Source organism: Bacillus rossius, chromosome 8 (assembly GCF_032445375.1).
Source record: "Bacillus rossius redtenbacheri isolate Brsri chromosome 8, Brsri_v3, whole genome shotgun sequence".
NCBI classification, from domain to species: domain Eukaryota; kingdom Metazoa; phylum Arthropoda; class Insecta; order Phasmatodea; family Bacillidae; genus Bacillus; species Bacillus rossius.
This window is the reverse complement of record NC_086336.1, coordinates 492,952-516,832: the sequence shown is the minus strand read 5'-3', so window position 1 is coordinate 516,832 and position 23,881 is coordinate 492,952. Positions and strand designations below refer to the sequence as shown.

Genomic DNA, 23,881 nt, shown 5'->3' with positions numbered 1-23,881 from the left:
CTAACAAATCAAACAGAAATAGCTCAATAACTTACCTGAAAATCTCATAATTAGTAACAAGGAAATATTTGTGTACATGTGTTTTACTCTTAAAAAAATATAAAATAACATTAGTCAACAATTTTTTGATCAATAATGCAATGTTTGTTTTGAACGTACAAATAAAAAAAACCCGAACATGTACGAACCAGCCCGAAGGGCATGTCGATCTATGGGGGTGAAACTTAGGCTGTCCCAATAAGCTAGAACCCTCTAGGACAGCCTAAGTTTCACCCCCATAGATCGACATGCCCTTCGGGCTGGTTCGTACATGTTTGGTTTTTTTTTTTTTTTTATCTGTACGTTCAAAACAAACATTGCAATATTGATCAAAAAATTGTTGACTAATGTTATTTTATATTTTTTTAAGAGTAAAACACATGTACACAAATATTTCCTTGTTACTAATTATGAGATTTTCAGGTAAGTTATTGAGCTATTTCTGTTTGATTTGTTAGGAGATTAGTTTTGTCCGTTTACAAGTTAACATTGATTGTGTTATTCTTGGCAAGTAATCATTTCTTATATAAATTTTTGTACACTATAGGCTTATCTTTTTAAATTTTAGGTAGCGTGTGGAGATTTCATCTTATGTTCATGAGCGCACAACGTATAAAATCATAAGAAATGTTTTCCGGTGGTGTGTAGCAGTTAACCGCATTTAAGTAAAAATATTTTAAAATAATTGTTACCATAGCTGAATTACATTGAGGTGAGTGCACTTAATATAATTTGGGGTATTGCAGGAAAAATTATAAATTCCTAAAGTGTTTTTTACTTCCTGACATGTTTAAAATTATTATTCTCTATGAGGGTTGTTTGATACTGCAAGTAGTTTATCATGTTTAACATGTGGATAGGTTAGGATTATTTATTACAAATCTGTAATATTGAGATACTGCCCTTGGGTTAGCTGGATTAAAAATACAGTGAAATTTGTTAGGTTAGTAACATTATACGTACAGTGATTCTAAGTACAGTGGAATTTACATTTGGTTAGCTTGGGATAGCACCAATTAAAAATTCTGTAAAATCAATTGAACGGTTGGATGTTACTAACCTAATCTAACCAACCAATATACATTTTACAGTGATTTTTTAGGTTATTATCTCACGTTGCTGCTTTTTGTATGCAAAATAAACTTTGGACACTTTTTTTTTTAACTTTAAATATGTACCTGTATTTACTCTGAAAAAATTTTTTTTCTAAATTCAGACTGGTTTTTGAGAAATCACTGTTTATAGGTTACATTACATTACCTGTGCAGTAAAGGGCCTGTCACCATGTTGTTCTTTAATTGAGTTGCAGATCTTGTTGTTTTTCATACACAAATTGTCTATTTTTTATTTGGATATTGCAATGCAGTAACGTAAATTAACACATTAAAAAAGTTATGTGACTCCTTATTGTGCATTCCAAACCCAAAGCATCAGTCCTTGAGAGCGATATTTTTTAGCAGTTTATAGGTGCAACATTCTGATTTTTTACGTGAGACAACACATAACCTGACATATAAAATAAATTTTCATTTTGTAACAAATGATTCCTTTTATACGTCAGGTTACGTGCTATTGCAGGTAACTAATCTGCGCTTTGCGCCTCCATACTGCTATAAAAAATCCCTGTCAAGGGTTGGCGTTTTGGTTTGGATACACATTAGAGACTCGTAACTTTTTTTAAAACTATTATTTACGTTTCATTAGGTTATAATATTCAAATAAAAAATATATACATTCTTATATATATGGAAAACCACAGGATCTGCTATGCAATTAGAGGGGAAAATGGTAACAGCTGCTTCACTGCATAAGCTATCTAGCGTGACCTGCAAAATGTGATTTCTTGAAAACCAGTAGGAATTAAGAAAAGCTGTTTACAGTTTTAATAGAGGAAGGTTTTTAGTGTCTGAAACGGTATTTTCAAAATTTTATAATTTAATTTATGGATAAGCAGCAACAAAAGAAAATTACTTTTTTTAAATTTAGCTAACCAACCATTCACATGATTTTACAAATTTTGTATTGTTTATACTTACCTACTTTAACATTAAACTACTGTTAAACAATTTATTTCAATTTTTTAAAAATATATTTGGGAATTAGCGCAGTATAATCGAAGACGTTTACTGTATTGATGATTGATTTACTTTATTGATGCACAACGAAGTTGTATAATTGTTGGATTGGTTAAGCAAATTCAAGCATCAAGGGTACTGATCAATGGTTTTTAACATTATATTTTCTTAATGAATCCATTGGTAAAACGTTAAAACACTGGAATGGCTAAATTTCCATCGACTGCTTATGTTTTTTTCCGCATGCTCACTTGAAAACAATTACAGGGTTATACTGTAGTTCACAGTTGCAATACTTGGTTAGGTTAGTTACATAAGTGCTGTTAAATCATGAAAATGGTTAGGGAAAGGTAACTTCTTCATAACTACTGTAAAATGGTGTAAGCAATTATTCTTTAGGTAAGTTTACCTAGACTTTAAAAATAATTTATTTGGCGAAGTACATAGTACTAAGAATTACTATTTATCAAATTTGGTTTGTGTGGAAAAGTTGTTACTCTAGGAAATTTCTGAATCCATCTTTGTAGGAATATAAACTAATATTATTAGAAACAAAAAAAGAACAATGTGTGGTATATTTTAATTTTCTAACACCCTCTGAATTCTGCAGTTATGCGATTACCGATAATAATTGTAAATCATTGCAATATACATCAGACACATTTTGTAGTGATTTCACAACTGTACTATGAAGTAATGCCATCGACTGCTGCAAAATAACATGCTGACATCTATTCTTGTGTAGGCATTTTGTTGATACGACTAAAATATGAACATATAGGATATATATAGAATCTTACAAATTTTGGTAACCTACCTACTAATACTCTCCCCAAAGACTTTGGTTAGATACTTAAAAAAAAAAAAAAAAAAAAAATTAACTGCTTATGTGTCATGCATTACGTGAAATTAATTCAACTTGTAAACATTTTGCTTGAGTCAAAGCCTAGATTTGCTTAAGCTAATAACAAGCAATTACATCACTTGAGGCCCTGAGAAACATACTTCTAAAATTGTGTAGTTACTTGGATTGTTAAATACCTAGTTTTTCTGCAATAATGGGCACAAGAGCAATAGAATTATGTTTTTCATATAATTTTTTTTTCACATAAATGAGTTTTTGTCAAAAAGTATTTGGAAAAAATATCTATTTGAAAGGACAAAGAAAAATGTTAATTGTAGTACATAAATGAGAATTTACCAAAATATTTAATGTATCAAATTTCTAACTAAAATGGTTTTGAAATTAATTTATCATTCTGGTATGCATAACTTTTTTCTTTGATACATTTATTTATCAGTTTCATTTCTCTTTAGTACAATATAAATCATTTAACTTTGATTTCTTTTTTGTTTCAGGCTTGTGGAGAACAGCTTTTTTTTATCTACTCTTTGGCTGGCCAATGTAAATAAGCAATGATTTCGTGAATGCAGCGAGAGAGTTTATTTGATGTATTTTAAAATCACTGATAATATTTATTGATGTATTTTAAAATCACTGATAATATTTGTTTTGTGGCTGGAAGATGGTAACCATGGTGACTTGTGAATTTTTATGAAGATTAATAAAAAGCAGTAAAAATTATTAATGGTTGTCAGAAGGAATTTTTTTTTCAATAATCAATCAAACATCTACACTCTACAGTAACAATTTTCCTTAACTCAAATCATATTTCAATACATATCTTATAAAGTATTCATATATGTACAATACAGACCAATTTTGAGCTAGTCTGATATCAGTATATTAGTTATTATGAACATATACTATCAGAACTACCATTTGCATATAGTGCACATACATACATAACACTAGCCAACAACCATTAAAAAAAAACACTACTATATACACTTACATAAAAAACAAACAAATCATAGACAAGTACAGATTACGTATTCACTATTATATTCTAGAGCCAATTCCAATAAGTGTATTATCAATAAAAGAAAATAATTTTTTTTAAATAGCATTATTTCAATATGAAGGAAAATCTGTATTCTGAAGTTCTTGTATATGTTTGGTATCAATCAATGTAAATTAATCAATCTTTGATAAAAAAAAAATCTGAACATGATTAATAAATTAAAAAAATTATTGCCTACCAGCTCTGGGTTTTGCATGAAGGTTCAACTTCTCTGACTTCTGAGATTACAGTCAAGATTTTAATTAATAATACTATTGGCTTCATTACTAGATTATCTTTCAACCTATAATTTTTTATTTGAATCAGTTCATTGAACTGAAATATTTGCAGCAATTTCTTTAAATGTTTATGAACTTGGATTATTTAAAATACAAATGTAGGTAGGCTTACTAGACCTTTAATGCCATAAGATTGTAATCACATAGGCCTAATTTCACATTTACAACTTAAGTCTTGGAGCTGATCTACATTAATATTTGTGCTAGACTTTGTAATTCTTAAAATTTTATTTTCTGCAATGTTCCAAAGAGCATTGCTCTATTTTGGAACAAAACAATTTAATCTGACAGTTTGTTACAACACTATTCTTCATAAAACAATGCACGTTAGCCTGTATAATATGAATTAGATCTAACATAAGAACGACAAACTGCACATTTGCACTTAAAATATTCATCAAACAGTTAGGGAAAGAGATTAAACATAACATTTAACTCTTAAATCGTCATACTTCATTTTAGTTATCACACTTATGCCTGTATGTGAACGGGATCAGAAATTAGCACTGCAAATGCACTTTTAACACTAATAATTAATTATATCAAACACAAATGATATCAGTAACATCATACTTCATTTTTGGTGTTACAGTAAGCTTCCATAAATGTTTCTTTTTCTCAGAACATACATCAGAAAACTTTTCTTGAATTTAAAAATTACAATAAATTTTTAAATACCTAATGATTTGTTAGATAGCAAACCTTCAAAATATGATTTACTTCCAATTTTTGGATTAACGGCATTGAAGTTTTGTATTGTTTGCCATGGAAAACAATGGAAATAAATAAACAAATAAATAATTAAAAATATAAAGACACAACTGAATCAGCTGTAGTTGAACATACAGAACCAGCGAGGAGAATAAAAATATAATAAAATATAATATGTTATTATGTTCACTAAAGGTATGCAATGGATGGAGGATGCCCTACATTAATAATAATTAGTAACAGAGAACAAAGCAAATTTGTAGAGAAGAGACTTTTAACAGTAGTAGAATAATAAAATTCTGAAAAGGGCTGTTTCAAAAATTGCAAACATTCCTACACATAAGAAGCCCTTAATCTCAAAGACTTCATTCAGTATACTGGTTATTACCTGCTGCTCACGATCTGTAAAGGTAAGGTAATTAAATTAATGGTGGAAAAGGTAATAAGCATTAGGTTTGTGGTCTTATAAATGTGGTCATTAGAGGCAAACATTGGGTCTCTGTGTTTAAGTGCTCACTTCTCTGTCACCAAAGTGATCTGGGTTTGATTCTCAGCAGGGTCATTAATGGATCTTTTGATAGTGGGGAACATAGCAAACATTGCAGTGGTTAGTTGGTTTTCTCAGAGTTCTTACGTTACTTCACCCACCCATTCTGTCATATCATTAGCATTTTATAGCCCTTCATTTTTTTGTAATGATCTAGAGGTCACCAAGCTGAAAGCTCAATTAATTTCCTTCATTGACAGATATAAGGGTTGAGGATTTGAAGCAAGCAAGATAAACATTTTAATGTTGCTTGCTTCGTCTTCTACAGAAAATTGAATCTAATATTTTGAATTGCTCCTGTGCTGCACTACTTCTGACTGAGAACGAGTAACCAGCACTTTTTAAGGCATCAAAGAAATTGTTATAACCGATTTCACTGTCTACATATCCCGGAATAGTGTTATCTTTATCACTTTTGGTACAATTTTGCAATTTATCTCTTGCTAGATCAAAAAAACGATATCATTGTTCACGTTCAAAAGCTGTAGCTATAGCCCGCGCTTTTCTACTACCGAAGTTACCCGATCGAGCGACGTACTTCGGAACTGTTCGTGCATGTCGATCTATGGGGGTGAAACTTAGGCTGTCCGAACCCTCTAGGGTACAATATTGACTTTAACGGCATAAGATATTTTCTTCACGTAATTTGTATAACATTGTGTTCATTGTTAGAAATTATCATTTTAAATTTAACGTATTTTTGTATCATCATACATATTGTTGAAAGTCAGTTGTTAATTTTAATGTGGAAAATTACGTTAACTTTTTATTGTTTCGGCCAATGGGAGGCCAGGTTACAAAAGTTGATAGTTTTAGAACTTTTAAATAGAAAAGGAGAGTTATGTAATGTGGCGGCACATTGAAACGCAAGGGGCGTAATCCCTTTAATATTCATCCATATTTCTAGCTACAATAGGCCATCCGAGTGTATGGATGTGTTAAATCTGCGTAATATTAAATGTATGTATTAATGAAAGGGCATATCTGGAAAGATATGGTAGGAGTGCATATATAACGTGAGTAAAACTGGTCCAATTTCGCATCGTACGAGACATTGTTATTAGCCAAATGTGCTTGTATTTTCTCTACATCTGAAACTATTATAAAATTTGAGAACAGATTAACATCAACTTATATTGCAATCCACTTAATCGTCATGCATACAAGTTACAGTCAATACCTAGAGGTGATACGAGAATGGAATTTCATGTTTTCTATCGACACAATAGAGCTAAGCCGAGGTAGGTACAATTTCATAAATTAAATATTTAAATAATAAACCATATTTTATCAGTTTTCTACGATTTATGAGTGTGAGAACATGCACCATTATAAATTGAACTGTATGAATTATTGTTAGTGACACATGTGTGACCTATTTCCTGCTTGTTTTAAGTACCGTCAAACGGGGTGAAATTGTGCCATAGGGGGCGAAATTGTTCAAAATCGTATTTCTTAATGTCCCTGGATTCGTTTTAGTTTTACGACGACTCTATGACAGACAATTGATGCTCCTATGGATACTTTACTATTGTACATATCTTTGGAAATTATGTTTCCCGCATTTTCTAAGTAGTGACTATTTGTTTATTGTGAGGTTGAATAGCATTTGCAGGTTATGTTGGACACTTTGTTCTGGAACACATTACTAAAGTGGTTGAAACAAAACTTTGTAAGTACCAATTTGTTGTGCATTTCATTGTGATTAATTTGATCTGATGTATAGTAAGATAGGAAAAAAATATTTTTATGAATTAATTTTTTTTGTTTTGCACAACTATTATTGGGGCGACTTTGTGCCAATTATTTCGGCACAAAGTCACCCCTTTGTTTGTAGTATTTACAAGAAAAACATGATGAGAACAATCGACGCCATCTTGGATCAACATAAAAACAATCTAGCCTAAATATCAAAGTTAAAGCAACAATTATCTAATTATAATTCACACCAACAATAATAAATTATTTAAAAAAAAACTGCTAGCTCAATTTTTTTTCATAATTACCATTCCGAAAGAACACATTGCAGAATTACTTTTATTAAAACGAGAGTGATGCATGTTGGTATTTTTGTTTGTTCATTTTAGGTTCATTAACAATGGTGCGGCACTATGTGAGAAAACGTGGAAGTCGTCCATATAAAAATTATTCAGAAAAAAATCTTGAAAAAGCTTTGAATGAGGTTCGTGCAAAGAAGATTTCTGTTCGTGCAGCTGCTGAAAAGTAAGTTACCAAAAATTTTGTAACTTCTTTACACTTTTTCTGTGCAATAATAGTTCCTGTATCTATACTGATGCTTGGTAAATATTGTTACAGATATGGCATTCACAGAAACACACTTTCTGGAAAAATCCATGGTAAACATCCAAATGCTTCAGGTGGGCAGACAACATTTTCCAGCGATGAAGAAGGCTTGTTTGCTAAGTACATTATTGCTATGTCAACTTATGGGTTCCCACTGACTGCATTTGATTTGCAAATGACTGTAAAGAACTACCTTGACAAATGTGGTAGACATGTAAAGAAGTTTAAAAACAATGTCCCAGGGAAGGATTGGGTAGAATCATTTCTCAAAAGGCACAAACAAGATTTAAGTACAAGACTTGCAAGAAATATCAGTCATGCTAGGGCTCGTTCTAATGAAGGGACCATCAATAATTTTTTTGATAATTTTTCGAAAGAGGTGGAAGGAGTTCCACATTCTAATATATGGAACTTCGACGAAAGTAATTTGGTAGACGATCCGGGCAGTAATAAAGTTATAGTTAAGAAAGGTACAAAGTACCCTGAAAAAATTAGAAATGCTACGAAAGCATGTACCACTATAATGTTATGTGGAAATGCTGAAGGGATTCTTGCCCCCATTTACATTAATTACAAAGCTGAGAATCCGTGGCAGACTTGGACAGAGGGGGGACCAGACGGGGCTCATTACAATAGAACCAGATCAGGATGGTTCGATGCTGTGTGTTTTGAGGACTGGTTCACAAAACTTATGCTCCCAATTCTTAAACAGCAACCAGGAAAGAAAATTATAATGGGAGATAATTTGAGTGCCCAATTGAATATGGAAGTTCTAAATCTCTGTGAGAAATACAATATTTTGTTCATTTTGATGTAGCATACTTTCGCTCCATGAAAGGTGAGTGGCAAAAGATTCTGAGTGAGTGGAAAGAGACATCCTATGGAAGCAGATGTGCTACTATACCAAAAGATCAGTTTCCACGTCTTTTGAAGACCTTATTGGATAACCTTGCAGTAAGAGGACAACAAAATTTGAAGTCAGACTTTAAGAAATGTGGGCTTGTGCCACTAGACAGAAATAAAGTTCTAGCAAAACTGTGTGACAGTGTAATGAAAGAATTTACAGATGCTGATAACTCTCCAACCTTAAGGATCAGTGATAGTTTTTTAGAGGAACTGAAGAAAAGAAGGCACGAAGAAGTGAAAACACATGGGAAAACAAGAAGGCGGAAATTAACTGTACCACCAGGAAAAAAGTGTTTGTGCAAATGATTTGTCAAGCAATGCACATGAAAATGAGCCGAGTACAAGTCAACCGAAAACAGGTCGTAAAAATCAGAAACAGAAAACCAGAGATCAACAAGACACCAGTAGCAGTGATATAGAAGATGATGTGCAATATGATGATACTGATGCCAGTGTAGAAGATCTTATTGAGTCAGACTCTGAATCTAATGATTCAAATGGACGTGTGGTAGTTACAGACACATTGGCATCAAGTGTGTGTGATTCTCTGTCGAAAGATCTTAGTATTGGGGACTTTGTAGCATTTCTTTATGATGAAATAGTTTATCCTGGGACAGTTACAGCGATTGACGAATCAGATGTCAGAATAAGTGCTATGAGCAGGACTGGTAAATACTGGAAGTGGCCTGAAAAAAAAGATGAAATCTGGTATAAGAAAACAGCTGTTATCAAGATGCTTCCTCACCCAAAACAATTATCACGAAGGGAGCTGTACTTGGTGGATCTAAAAAAATGAATTGTTTATGCTTACCTATGTAAATGTTATTTTGTTGCCTACTGTATGTACACAAGTAATTAGTAGAGGCACCTGTATTTCGCAATTTTTTTTTTCATGTCAAGGTATTTCACAAAATACTGTAGCTTTTCTCCTGTGTTTATTGGCTGAGGTCGGTGAGAGGTGTCGTCCCGCTCTTGACGGGGCCAATGAGAATGTGGTCACCGTACTGCTGCACCCTCACAATATTTGCCATGACTCATAAAAAAAGCTACAGTGTTTTGTGAAATACCTTACATGAAAAAAAAAAAAATCGCGAAATACAGGTGCCTCTAGTAATTAGAAACCGGTATATGGTATCATTTCCAAGTAGGTAAAGAAATGTGATTTGGTAAACCTATGTTAATTTTGTGAAAATTATCCTTGTAAAGTCGTGCTAGGCACTAGTATTTTATGTGTAACAGGTTTCTTTTGCAGTAGTAATAGCTTTGTATACCGTATTTGTTAATTGGCAAACATAATTTCAATATATGTATGTTTTATCAAAAGTTGTGTTACCCAATATTTTGTCCTTTTGAATAAGTATACAAAAAGCTATTAGAATGTAAATTTACAGCATTATTTACGTTTATTTATATTATGCACTTGAAATGTGGAACAAAGTGACGCTTTAATGGGGCGAGTTTATGCCAGAATAATTTTCTTAGGGAAATTACACTGAAATAACACTTGGCATAAACTCGCCCCTATGGAGGGGTGAGATTGTGCCATGAATTTTCTCACATTTAAGCCTTTATGGAAATAGGTATTGATGTTCCTTGAATATCTAATAAAAGTTGAAGAATGTGCCTACCTAACACAGTATTTCACTAACGAGACAATTCAATAGTTTTAGAATTATTCTAACAAATACACAAAAAGTGGCAAAATTTCACCCCGTTTGACGGTACATAATTTATACCACCTGCCAAACCAGAATTTTAAATATTATTATTTTATTAAAGACTTTCTTTTAATGACATTTTATTTTATTATTTATAAGTCTTGCGCTTTTCATACCTATAATCTTTGTCTTTCGTTTAACCTACATAATGAATTCGAGGTAATATTTTTTATTGTTGTTTTCATTTGTTTTTCTTGTAACAAAGTGTATATGTTTTATGTGTGTCACCACGTCCACCAGGTGTATATGCATAAAGTAAAACTGGGTCACATACTCAATACACTGACTCCACATAACTAATAAAGTAGTGGCTATAATAAAGACCACTACAGAGAGTGGCTTTAGTACAATAGTCATAGTGACAAGTAATCCCATCACATGTTTGATAATGCTCTGTTTCCTCCTAGATTCAAATTGTCCTGATAGCTTATTGGTAGAAGATGCAGATGTAAACCTGAAGGGACAGGGTTTAAATCTCACCACTGGGAAATATATATAAATTTTTTACATTTTTATTAACATTATAATATATTATATGATAATAATAATAATAATGTTGATTAAGCTCAATACGTTTAAGGTTTGTTGATAGGAAATATTTACATTATTATAATTGTTTGAGTAAAAACAAATTTACCAACATATACTTAGTGTTATAACATATTTTAAAAGGTTTGAGGTCAATATTTTAGTAATGCCATGGAAGTATAAATGTATTAACTGTTTAGTAAATTTTAACAAGATGGGCAGTATTTAAAAAAATTCATTGTTGAATCTATTGGACTGCTGATTTTATTTCTAAAAATACCTGAAAGATAACGCCACATTCGTAATGCTTCAGCGAACCAACAAAATGATAAATATCTCTGACGCCATGTTCGTCCCAAAACAATTTTCCTGGCTAATAAATTGTATGTTTATTAATAGTTGCTATTATCTTTTCTAGTGATTATTCAAGTTTACAAAATGTATTCCAGGATAGTTTCACTGCCATAAAGTTTACTTTGGCACACCAACATGCTTAGCACATGCCCCGATATTCACACAACATGCACATATGCATGTTGCCACACGTGATTTCACCATCTTGACAACTGCAACTCCTGGCTACAGCAGTACTGGAAGTCTTGCTCACAATTTCTCTCCCGCCGTCTCAACCACACGTCAAGGAAACAGTGTGTGGTGGAGGTTTTATTTGGGTAATTAGGGCGAATTTTGCACACACATTCCAATTTAAATAAGTTGTCCCCAGTTAAAGATTACAAGAATCCCCAACCCACTAAACTTCATTCATCACCATAATAAACTCCATTCTCATATTTTTAGGTCGTAACAACATTAAGTTCCAAACATTTAATATTACATACTAAAATAAAAAGTGCTCTGGTAAGACAATATTGCTTCTGTGATAAAAGTGTTTTTTCCTGAACATAATTTAGTAGCACTTGTATGTTGTTGAAACTCAAGACAGTAGTAATCAACAGAAAAAAATGTACGAAAAGACAGCATGGTATAAATAACACAGCATACCAAAAGGCACAACTAAAATTGCATCAGCTGCCAAGGATAAAAACAGCTAACCGCATTTACCCGTGTATGGGTCAAAAATTTTATGCAGACATTTTGTTTAGTAAATTGTGCTGCGACCCAAAAGCGAAAATTTCCATTTTGGGTAAAAAAAAATTAAAATAGTATTGTTGTGGTTGACTATGTGCTTACATAACTAGCCTGTGTTGGTTTTTCATAAATATGAGTAAATATACATTGTTTCTTAAAACATCTCGGCAGTGAGTGTAAGGCATCATGACAGGTAAACCAGCCAGAGCGAGGGGAAGAGGGGAAGAGAGTGCATGTGCGTGTGGCCGCGCAGCAGTGTTTATGGCTCTCCCGCCCTCTCGTCATTGTGACCTGGCGCCGTGCACAATTATCACGTCTACCTCAACAGGGTTTTGTAACACAATTGTGTCCAAACATTGTTTTTGTGGGAGATATCCTATGCTTTCTACTGCAACATTTCATTCCTGACAAAACTGCTGTAAAGAGTGTGCTTAATTTTATTGAAGAAACTGACAAAAAAAAATTGACAAAAATACCCTGTGGTCTTTTCTCTCTTGGAGAAGATGGGACGGGCATTCTTTTCCTTAGTATTTTTTGTTAGTGCTATGGTGAAGGGGGGAGGAAGGGCCATAAGGGATGAAGAGGGGAAAGACGAAGGACATAAGTGCTGTTTCTTACTCGGCAGTAAGCTGAGACACGGGCCATAAAGACGTCACTTATATTCTACTGAAGACCGGTATATGGTGTGACTTAGATGGTGCAAATGTTTAAGATTTTTTTACCCAAAATTATGGATGCGACTCATACGAATAAATACAGCACAATGACAAAAATAAAATAAACGTAAACAAAATTTTCACCAGTATTTTTGTTAATTGAGCACTATTTAAAACAAGTGCCTAGCTTTAAATTCTTCATAGAGAACCTTTCAATCACAGTTAACTGAATCACAGTTAACTGCATGTTGAAATATGTTCCTACTTGTCCATACTATTTTTATTACTATTCACTATCAGGAAATAACTTTGATAGTGGTTGTAGATCAAATATAACTAAAAACTAAGAGTAATAGTAAAATCTTAATACATATGTGCTTATCTTAGGGTAGTCCTAAACAAAATAATTAATCTCCTCGTTTATTGCATAATTGTCACACCTATATTTTTGGCCATCAAAATTGGGATAAAAAACTTCTCGCGTAAACGTCGAATGAGTTTTTTGGTCCTGCTATTAGATGCCGAGCGCTTTGTGTAGGTATATTTTCTGTATAAAACAATGTATTTTATAGTATAAATCTAATATTTATTCGGAAATTACAACTTATTTAATTAACGGAAATGCGAAGTTTTCCGAAGTGTAAATTTTCTTTTAAAGACATTTTTAAACGTTATTTCCTTTATCTGATCGCCTACGTCGCCGCGGTGTACCGCTTATGAACATGTAGCCAGCGCTAGTTGGCATCATTTGTGTTTGGTTATGTTGCTTCCCGTATAGAGCGCACACACATAGTCGAATATCGATATCTCGCCGATTGCATGCAACACGCGCTCTCTGTCATCTGCCGAGTTAACTACATTTGATGGTCTGCATTCTTTCGTGGTAAATGTGTACTACGCAGATAGTTACGCGTTATTTCACGTCACAGATTCAAGTGGCTTGCGTTCGAGTTACAGTTTGGTTTTTTTATTTAAAGTTGAAGGAAGGTTTTTGTTTAATGAATTATTAATATAAATTGTTTGGCGTGCTCTTGTGTACTCTACCTTTTTTTTAAAATATACATAAGTACTTTCCATGAACGGGTTTTTTTTTAAGAATAACTTTACCTAAAAAAAAAAAAAATTCCCACATAATTGTCGCACCCCTACTTTTCAAACTTGATTATAGAATAAAATGTGCGACGATTATGCGAGAAAACACGGTAAGCTGTTTGATGAAAAAAAAAAATTATTTCACCATCCATTAGTCTAGTTTCTTCCTTAGTAAAGATTGCAGGCTTTTGCGGCTACTGTCTGGAGTTGTAACCGCATCGAAGGCGAAGCAATTACCTACTGTTCCCTGATGATGGTGACTGCAAGTCGACCGAAACGTCAGTGATATCTTCACCTTCGACGCGGCTACAACCCAGAAGCCAAGCAACTCTAGTTTCTTCCATGTTCAACTTATTTTTTAGTTTTATTTCGCAATAAAGCCTTCAATCTTTCCTTTAACAAATCAAGGTAATTTTTTTTTGGTTGTGTCTTCTTTTATTATTTATTATTACCTGTGATGAAAATCTTCAGATGTAAAAGTAAAAATAGAAAAATGTCAAGAGAGAGAAAAAATTGAGCTAGACTTTCTCCCACTCCAACTAACCCCCAGCAAACCAAAGTGTTATCTTACCCAATGTCACTTTTCTCACATCCGCTGCATGACAAAAAGTTTTACTACAAAATTGTTTTCAACTCGCGAGACAACAGATAACTCGCAGGCTTCTGAAAGATATCCCTGGTCGCGTGGCCACCACGTGTAGACTTAATACATTATGTTTTGTTTTTAAAATGAAGGTAGGGTTTTGTGCCTAAAGTAAAGGAAAACATACTGAAAACTGCTAAGAAATATATGTATTCAAACAAACTAATTGCACACAATATAAAAAATTCATTGTTAGTTAAAGACATGAAGACAGTTAGTCCGCCTCTTGTAACACAGCACTGTTAGCACCATGCTTCGCTCGGTGGGGGGACGTTCACATCTTGGCCTTGAAGTACTGCTCCACGTCTACGTACACTGGTCCACCGTAGAAATCTGTCATGTTGATGTCATCAATTTTCAGCTTCATGAAGAAGAATGAGTGATCTACAACACACAACACAAATATAGGACATGCATCGATTGTTTGTGACCACGTTACTAGTAATACAAAAGAGAGTATGATAGTATTCAATAAATCAAACATGGAACAATAAAGCATGAATGTTACACTAGAGCAGCGAATATCAGTAGATCAGCAACATTTTTAGTTGGTCTAACTTAAAAACATTATTTTCTATTAATCTACACAAATTAAGAATATGTTCATTAAATAAATACCACCATCCCTTACCCATCTGAAAACAAAATATTAACCTTACATTTCTTGCAGCTGTAAGACTAAATAAATTAAACCTTAAATTTTTGGAAGAAAAAATGCATTAAAATCAGAGGCGAGATTTTCAATACTTCAATACTATGTATAATCAATAGTATCAAGTGTTGACATAAACATCCAGATGCTTGGAGAATGAACATGTATTTCCCTGACCTACCTAGTAGCTACCAGCTACTGTCGAGTCTGAACGGCCATTCAGACTTGCTATCACAAGAAGTTGGCTTCATCCCAAAATAATTAAGAATTATTTTATTCAATAAAATGATGTTAATATTGTGACACTTAACAAAATAGTTGTTTTTATTCAGTGTAATCATGTTATATTTTTTAAGGTACATACAAATTTTTTTATTAAATTTTGAATGCATAATTAACACTAATGTTTGTTTTACTGAACACAGGTAGGTATGACGGGTCTCCAGGCCGACATCTCGGGAGGCTGGGGCTCTCGCCCGGAGGGGACTTGCATCCCAGCCGTGGTCAGGAGCCAGGAGAACAGGACGAGCCTTGCTGAACTAACGAGGGACTGCTGTATCATCAGAGCGCGGCACTGGGAATACCGACGCACGCTGGTCAGGGAAAGTTTCAGTGAGACGGTACAGTCAAAAAAAAAAGGAAAAGAAATTAGTTTGATAAATCAGATAAAATAAAAAATATAAAAAAATTAGATAAAACCAAAAAATTGTGCTGATTTCGGGCACAAGGGTAACAAGTACCGAGCATCAAAATTATGACATCATTCCACCTCCAATTAAAACCTACATAGTTGTATTTAACACTGTAAGAACTTGCTAAGATTATTTGTCACATAATTTTCATTCTTAAAATAAACCGTGATTGGTTCATGTTCATACCAGTTGCCACAAATCCAAATCTCAAACTTGATTCTTAAATGAGCTCCCAAATCCAAATATACATCAACATTTCAAGAGTCAAAAATAAAAAAGAAATATGAGTAAAAACACATATATTTAAGGTTCGAAGAAATATTCAAACAATAAAGTTGTTATTTTAAAATAAAAAAGGATTTTAACATTTTTAGGATAAAAAACATTTTACTTTGTATCACAGACGTTCCCAGCAAAGATAACAAACACTCCCGGGGTGCTGTAGCTGATGGTAGCTTCTATATAGATGTTACTTCGGTACACAGGCGCTAGGTTTGGGTTCCTGAAATTCCCGTCCTACAATATGAACATTTCAACTGTTTTCCCTCGACTGCTGAAGGTGTGCTGGCGTGGCAGGACTCACTGGAGGGCCAGCCCTTCATGCGCGGGTGGCGACTGAACAGGGCCTGCCGCGCGAAGTCCCACTCCCGCGTGCCGTTCTGCAGGCGCTGCATGCGGCCGGTCAGCACGATCTGGGCGCACGGCGGGTCCTGCTGGTCCAGGCCGTGCTGTTGGCAGTACTGGCCCTCGGCCAGCGTCATCGTCAGCGAGCAGCGCGAGTCGTTCTGCAAGCCGCCAACCCCCCGCTCCCAATCCAGCTCTCAACCACCAACTATTCAATTATGTACATGAAATACAAACATTTTAACTAACATCAGGTGTTTCTTCATAGTACTTATTAGTTGGTGAGGTTGTTAGCTACATTTGATTTGATTTCACAGCATTTTAAATGTAGCTAACCAACACCAACCAACCCATTTCACAATATCACTGTATTATATTTAAACCTAACTTAATCTCTTAATCATCAAGTACTTTAAGTATCACTATGCCCTCTAACAGAATGATAGGAAAACAGAAACATGGCTTTTCTTCAGATTTAGTGATTTTCTTATTTTGTAAACAGTTTTGGGCTTTAGAAACAATCTCAAAAAACTATACAAATATATATATAAATTTAATAAATTCAACCAAAAAACTAAAATAACTTAGTATTGAATAATTAAGACATGTGGTAGGTACTAAACAATACAGTACACCAACTATTTAATATCATTTTGCATAAACAGGGCTGAACCTGCACAATGTGTACATGTCTAGATGATGTACTAACAACTAAAATAAATGAAAACACAGGGTCAGGGAAAAACATACGTTAAACACATTGCAAAGTTTCTTCACATACTTACCATTTAAAATTATTTTTTGGTCTAACCTACAAAATTTCTGAAACATTAAGGGCGGTAATCCAAAATGTTAGGGTAAGGTAGCGAGTACCGTGTTTTCTCGTATAATAGTCGCACATTTTATTCTAAAATCAAATTTGATAAGTAGGGGTGTGACGAATATGCGGGAAAAAAAATTTTTGTTAGGTAAAGTTATTCATAAAAACAAAACCTGTTCATGGAAAGAACGTTTATTTAAAAAAAAGGTGGAGTATACAAGAGCACTCCAAACAATCTATATTAATAATTCCTTAAAGAAAACCCTTTCTTCAACTTTAAATAGAAAAAGAAAAACCAAAACTCTAACGCGAACGCAAGCCACTTGAATCTGACGTGAACTAACGTGTCGTACTACATACTTGCCACGAAAGAATGCGGGCTATCAAATGTAGTTAACTCGGCACTTGACAGAGAGCGCGCGTTGCATCCAATCAACGAGATATCAATATTCGACTACGTGTGCGCGCTCTATATGAGAAGCAACATAACCAAACATGAATGATGCGCTGGCTACATTTTTATAAGCAGTACGGCGCGGTAACGCAGACAATCAGATAAAGGAAATACCGTTTAAAAACGTCTTTATAAGAAAATTCACACGTCAAACAACTTCGTATTTTTCCGTTAATTTATTAAGTAAGTGGTAATGACCGAATAAATATTAGATTTCTACTTTAAAATACATTGTTTTATACCAAAAGATATCTACACAAAGCGCTCGGCATCTACTAGCGGGACCAAAAACATAATGCGACGTTTACGCGAGAAGTTTTCTTATCCCAATTTTGACAGCCTAAAATATGGTTGTGATTATTACGCGCGTGCGACCATTATGCTATAAAACACGGTAAGTTAACTCACTGTGGCACGTGTTTGAACCGAATCCCAGTAAGAGAACAAATCAGCAGCCCTGAGCGAGGCTGAGACAGTTGCACATCGCGGAACGAGCTTGCGTCCAGTAATACATTTTTTGAAACTGAAAATATATTTCATGGCAAAGTTTATATAAAATGAATTATTTATGTATAAACGCTGATACATACTATCATTACTATTGTTTAAATTTTTTATTTTTATATTAAGTAAAAACTAAGGGTCATGGCTTACCTTATATGAAATAACCAAACAACGGACAGGGATATAGCAAATACTTAAAAAAATAATATTTAACTTATTTTACACACATCATGGTGTTCATAATTCAGTAATATGTTTTATTAAAAAGTTCCTGGAATACCGGCCTAAGTGTAAACAAATGAGGAGATAAGTTATTTTTCACATATGTTTGGACATTTAGATGGAAACAAAGTTTTTCTCCACCTGTTACTATTTATGTGTGTAAATAATATTTTTCCAGCAGACACGAGAGCGGGAGAGAGCGGGAGAGAACGGGAGAGAACGGGAGAGCACGGGAGAGCACGGGAGAGAGCGGGAGTGAGCGAAAGAGAGCGGGAGTGAGCGGAAGAGCGCGGGAGAGAGGAGAGAGCGGGAGAAAGCGGGAGAGAGCAGGAGTGAGCGAGGGAGAGAGCGGGAGAGTGCGGGAGAGAGCGGGAGAGAGCGGGAGAGAGCGAGGGAGAGTGCGGGAGAGCACGGGAGAGAGCGGGAGAGAGCAGGAGAGCGCGGGAGAGAGCAGGAGAGAGCGGGAGAGCACGGGCGAGAGCGGGAGTGAGCGGAAGAGAGCGGGAGAAAGCGGGAGAGCGCGGGAGAGAGGAGGAGAGAGCAGGAGAAAGCGGGAGAGCAGGAGTGATCGAGGGAGAGTGCGGGAGAGAACGGGAGAGAGCGGGAGAGAACGGGAGAGAGCGGGAGAGAACGGGAGAGAGCGGGAGAGAACGGGAGAGAGCGGGAGAGAACGGGAGAGAGCGGGAGAGAGCGGGAGAGAGCGAGGGAGAGCACGGGAGAGAGCGGAAGAGAGCGGGAGAAAGCGGGAGAGCGCGGGAGAGAGGAGGAGAGAGCGGGAGAGCGCGGGAGAGAGGAGGAGAGAGCGGGAGAAAGCGGGAGAGAGCAGGAGTGATCGAGGGAGAGTGCGGGAGAGAGCGGGAGAGTGCGGGAGAGAACGGGAGAGAGCGGGAGAGTGCGGGAGAGAACGGGAGAGAGCGGGAGAGAGCGAGGGAGAGCACGGGAGAGAGCGGAAGAGAGCGGGAGAAAGCGGGAGAGCGCGGGAGAGAGGAGGAGAGAGCGGGAGAGCGCGGGAGAGAGGAGGAGAGAGCGGGAGAAAGCGGGAGAGAGCAGGAGTGATCGAGGGAGAGTGCGGGAGAGAGCGGGAGAGTGCGGGAGAGAACGGGAGAGAGCGGGAGAGTGCGGGAGAGAACGGGAGAGAGCGGGAGAGCGCGGGAGAGAGGAGGAGAGAGCGGGAGAGAGCGGGAGAGAGCAGGAGAGCGCGGGAGAGCACGGGAGAGAGCGGAAGAGAGCGGGAGAGAGCGGGAGAGAGCGGGAGTGAGCGGGAGAGCGCGGGAGAGAGGAGGAGAGAGCGGGAGAAAGCGGGAGAGAGCAGGAGTGATCGAGGGAGAGTGCGGGAGAGAACGGGAGAGAGCGGGAGAGTGCGGGAGAGAGCGGGAGAGAGCGAGGGAGAGCACGGGAGAGAGCGGAAGAGAGCGGGAGAAAGCGGGAGAGAGAAGGAGAGAGCGGGAGAGAGCGGGAGAGCACGGGCGAGAGCAGGACAGAGCAGGAGAGAGCGGGAGAGCAGGCTCGGACGCTCACTCTGAGGTCCTGGACGGACAGCTCCAGGTCCGTCACGTATAGGTACGGAGTGCCCGTCGACTGCTCCCGCGGGCCATCGCTGATGGAGAAGATGGCGCCCACCGGGTAGCCCTGGGTTTCCTTCTGGAACGACACGTACGACAGCGCGGCCCAGTCTGGAACAACAGCGCACCGCCGGTTGCAACTGAGCACAGCTCCTTGTCCACTGATACCCCATTTCACACTATCTTCCTGTACACGACAATAATTGAAAATATCTTGTAACTTTATGCTTTTGAATGGTGTTTGCAATGGTGAAAACTGATTTAAGATGTATTTTTGTACATACGCAATTGCTGATTTTACTTTATGTCATAAGAAACCTCAATAACATACATGAAAGATATTTAAACACACAGAAAACAAACCAAAATCAGGTAATTTCAAAAAATTAAAGACACAGTCAGCACAGAAAATTCTGTGGAAGTTATTATGAAAATCATGAAATCATGAAAACACCAGTCGGAATACCTACAAAATTATTTTTATTATATATCGCCAAATATAGTACACAACAGTCACAATACATGACCAACTAAACTGATACCAACTTATGAATAACTCGTACCTAATTTATTTTCTCTAGTTTGCCTACTCTAATGATGTCATTCACTTCCCCTACCTCCCCCCACCCCCCTTCGCAGTACTACGCTTTCTCAAATGCCAGTATCATGTTATAGGATTATGCAGGTTTTTAATGCAATCAGCCCCTAAACTAGAAATTTACCTTATATCAGTCAAGTGGTAACAGCGAGATGAACTCATATTTTTACTAACATCTTTACCACAACGTTGGTGCTCCAGTACATGAAATTAAAGTTTAACAAATTCTAAAGTGTATGGAAGCACATTTTCACTCTACATTTTGATAAAAACTCTTTAACAACACAAGTATCTCTTCATACAGTTGATAAACTACTTACGTACCTATGCATTATGTTTCAGATCAAAATTAATTATATTTCTTGTAAGGCACTCCATACCTGAATTATGAACAATGAAGCGAGCCATCTCTGGATACTTGGTGTGGGGCGGCGGGCTGGGTCCTGGAGTGGCTGTCACAACACTGTCCAAGGATTCAACATTGTTGCTTTCAATCTGGAAGTTCTGCTTGTATGGTATCCTTTTGATAACTCTTCTGAAGTTATGATCAGCATCAAATTTTCCATACTGAATCGTTGTAGCAGTTGCAACATGCAGAAGCACTGCTTGGAATATGAGGCAGTTCAATTTAACCATTTCCAATTTTCTAGCTGAACAAACCTTGAAAAAATAAAGAATAAAACATTTTATATATATCAATCAACACTTTATTGCCTTAAAATAAAAACACAATTGATTAGAAAATACCTTAAATACTTTCATCCAATTACTCAACAAAGACGATCGCTAAACTTGCTGTTTAGCTTCCAGCTACAAGACCAAATGTTCAAACTTCAAATTCCACCTACACCCTGCGTGGTGTTTGGAGCAAATAAAATGACATAGCAAAATTCAAATGACAGGAGTCTTACTGACTCTGCTAGTATTTCCTCAATACTCAAGGCTAACAATACCAAACGTGTTTCTCAACGACATGTTATGTAAATCACATCAGGTTTTCCTGCGTAAATTTAAATCTCGCAACACAACACGTGCCATATCCTCAAGGTCATTTTCCTTTGCCATAGAGCACATGCATTTCTACTCCTTTTCCGTACTCTAGGTTCTGTAATCCTATTACAGGGACACCATCAGGCCATATTCTTGACACTGTCGGAATAATTCATCTAGAATCTGGAGGAATAAAATAAATCAGTAAGAGATTTGCTTAACCTTATTCTTTTACACTCGTTAGTAGAATCATGTATCGGAATAAGGTCACAAACTGTCAAAATCATTGCACCACCTTCTATGCTGGCAGAAACGCAATTACACACCAGGGTTAAGAAAATAGGTTGTAACCAATTAAGCATAAAATATAAACTAAAATTAAGGTGTCCTTTAGGTGATAATAAATTTTTAAATACTAAAAAAAAAAAAAAAAACAAGAATCTATAAACATTTTCCAAAATATAGTGGTTTTGTAGTACTTTATCCAATTGCACTATACAATAATCTTCCCCCCCTTCTCCCAAAGTAACATATATAATTTTCCAATTTCTCGGATGTAAGTTTACAAACCAATTTAAATTAATATTTATGTATTTATGCGCATATCTTCCACATCCATCAACTCGAAAAAAGATATGAACATAATGAAAAAAAATTAACACTCTTTTATGATATATGGTCCTTCCCTCATTGCGATTGGCCTTCTAACAGTGACGTCTTCACTAAAAGCAACGTTTCCACATTTCCATAGAGACCTTTCGTCAACTCGACAATGTTTATTCCGATAACAGCTGTAGGAGTTTAAAGAAAAGATATTTAGCTTGATGCCACTCCCGCTGCCTGTTTAAGTTTTTAATTAAATATTAGCATTGGAAAAGATCTCAGGGGTTTTAACAGGGGTTCGGACTCGTGGCTGCAGGCAGGAGCGCGCCGTGGTTCGGAACCTACTTGGGCTGTTCAGGCCACCCAGGACGCCTTGTAAATGATTGGTAAACGAGTTACAGGACACTGCACTTTATTCAGTATTGATACACTTCTTGGTCCCGGTACTGGCCGCGTCCGTTGTCGGACCGCTGTGACACGCGTATCTCTGAACGTAAACGACGTGCGCGACCAGGATAATAGGTTGCAAAGTAATATCGACAAGCTCAAACGGTGAGTACACGTCCCCATGAAGGATTTGGCGGATAGTCGTGGAACTTATGTTGCTACGACTTAGGCTGACACGGAAACACGAAGAGAAATCCCTATGTTCAGGATTGTTTGCAATCTAGCCTGCGACAAAATATTATTGTCTCTAAAATTACGTAGATACGCCAGCTGGAGACGTACACGTTAAAGTCTCTTGAAATTGAAAGTTATTCAGTTAAATCACACGTTACAAATTACACATTTAAGATGGTGAAAATTAAAAGGCGAAAGTTAGTCAGTAGCATTCAACACTCGTTACAAAGAGCCTACAGTAATAACAATTAGCTGGCTGTGAAGCCGAAACTGCGTACCACTATACGCTGTCCTTAAACTGGACATGGAATTACGTAGAATACGAGAAAACTCCCTGTCGGGATAAAACTTAATAAGTTACGAGTCGCACGAAATATCGTGCAACTGGGGTGGGGTCGGCGTCGAGCTAGTTAAAGGATTTTAAAAGACTTACACTATCGCTGAATATGGAGATGAAGCGCGAAAGTTGATGGCCCGACGTTCGCGGAGCGCCCGACCCCTTCGAGCTCCCGACGGTAACTGAGCGCGAGACCGCCCTGCGGCCTCGCGCCTAACCACGTGGAACGCAGGAAAACCGACCCGGCCAGTTCTGGACTTAAAGACAAGTTACACAATATATGCTTACAAGACAATTAGACATAATTTCCCTTACATGAATCCTCTTTTAAATTGTTATTAATTTAGTTGTTTTAATTTGACAGAAAAATTATATAATTAATTAGGCGCATTGCCACACCCGGCCGTGCGCTGACGTCGCTTTGGTGTTCGTCACGGCGCACTTTCACGCACTCGGCGGACATCACGCTCGGGCGTGTTCGGCGCACTTAAGAGTAAGTGTTGTGACATAACGGCCTGTGCGAACCAGAGGGAGCACCGGCGGTCGGCGTCAAGCTGTCTGTCGGAATGAAACTAGCGGAACAATTCCGCTTGCGGAATTATTCCGACATTTTCAAGAATTTGGCTCCAGCTTTCAAGGAATCGACTCTAACCGTTCGACTCTAATCGTTCGCTCAAATATCACTTTCACA

General features: G+C 36.5%; 2 protein-coding genes and 1 long non-coding RNA gene across 4 annotated transcripts; 2 read left to right on the top strand and 1 right to left on the bottom strand.

The window, feature by feature from the left end:
• The first annotated feature begins 235 nt into the window (after nucleotides 1-235).
• Nucleotides 236-3,699, top strand: LOC134535426 (uncharacterized). Its single transcript, XR_010075613.1, has 2 exons — nucleotides 236-462; nucleotides 608-3,699. It is a non-coding gene; the product is annotated as an uncharacterized LOC134535426 (long non-coding RNA).
• A 3,321-nt stretch (nucleotides 3,700-7,020) lies between these two features.
• LOC134535421 (jerky protein homolog-like) lies at nucleotides 7,021-16,729 on the top strand. Of its 2 annotated transcripts, XM_063374502.1 has the most exons (3): nucleotides 7,021-7,247; nucleotides 7,663-7,798; nucleotides 7,892-10,983. In XM_063374502.1, the coding sequence occupies exons 2-3, from the start codon at nucleotides 7,674-7,676 to the stop codon at nucleotides 8,694-8,696; spliced, it is 930 nt and encodes a 309-aa protein (XP_063230572.1). In that variant the 5' UTR covers nucleotides 7,021-7,247; nucleotides 7,663-7,673; the 3' UTR covers nucleotides 8,697-10,983. The 2 variants fall into 2 exon arrangements, 1 of the variants encoding a protein (XP_063230572.1); XR_010075612.1 differs by lacking the exons at nucleotides 7,663-7,798; nucleotides 7,892-10,983 and adding an exon at nucleotides 15,589-16,729.
• On the bottom strand, nucleotides 14,643-21,862 carry LOC134535422 (protein CREG1-like). Its single transcript, XM_063374503.1, has 5 exons — nucleotides 21,387-21,862; nucleotides 21,020-21,299; nucleotides 19,998-20,152; nucleotides 16,439-16,640; nucleotides 14,643-14,895 (listed from the first exon to the last, which is right to left on the bottom strand). Exons 1-5 carry the CDS (start codon nucleotides 21,399-21,401, stop codon nucleotides 14,786-14,788), a joined length of 762 nt encoding a protein of 253 aa, XP_063230573.1. The 5' UTR covers nucleotides 21,402-21,862; the 3' UTR covers nucleotides 14,643-14,785.
• Between the last annotated feature and the right edge of the window lie 2,019 nt (nucleotides 21,863-23,881).

Coding starts and splice junctions, on each gene's coding strand:
- LOC134535421 (XM_063374502.1), top strand. CDS start 7,674: ATGGTGCGGCACTATGTGAGAAAACGTGGAAGTCGTCCATATAAAAAT. Junction 7,799..7,891: donor GTTCGTGCAGCTGCTGAAAA/GTAAGTTACCAA, acceptor ATATTGTTACAG/ATATGGCATTCACAGAAACA.
- LOC134535422 (XM_063374503.1), bottom strand. Junction 20,153..21,019: donor CTTCATTGTTCATAATTCAG/GTATGGAGTGCC, acceptor CTGTTGTTCCAG/ACTGGGCCGCGCTGTCGTAC. Junction 14,896..16,438: donor CATGAAGGGCTGGCCCTCCA/GTGAGTCCTGCC, acceptor TGTGTGTTGTAG/ATCACTCATTCTTCTTCATG.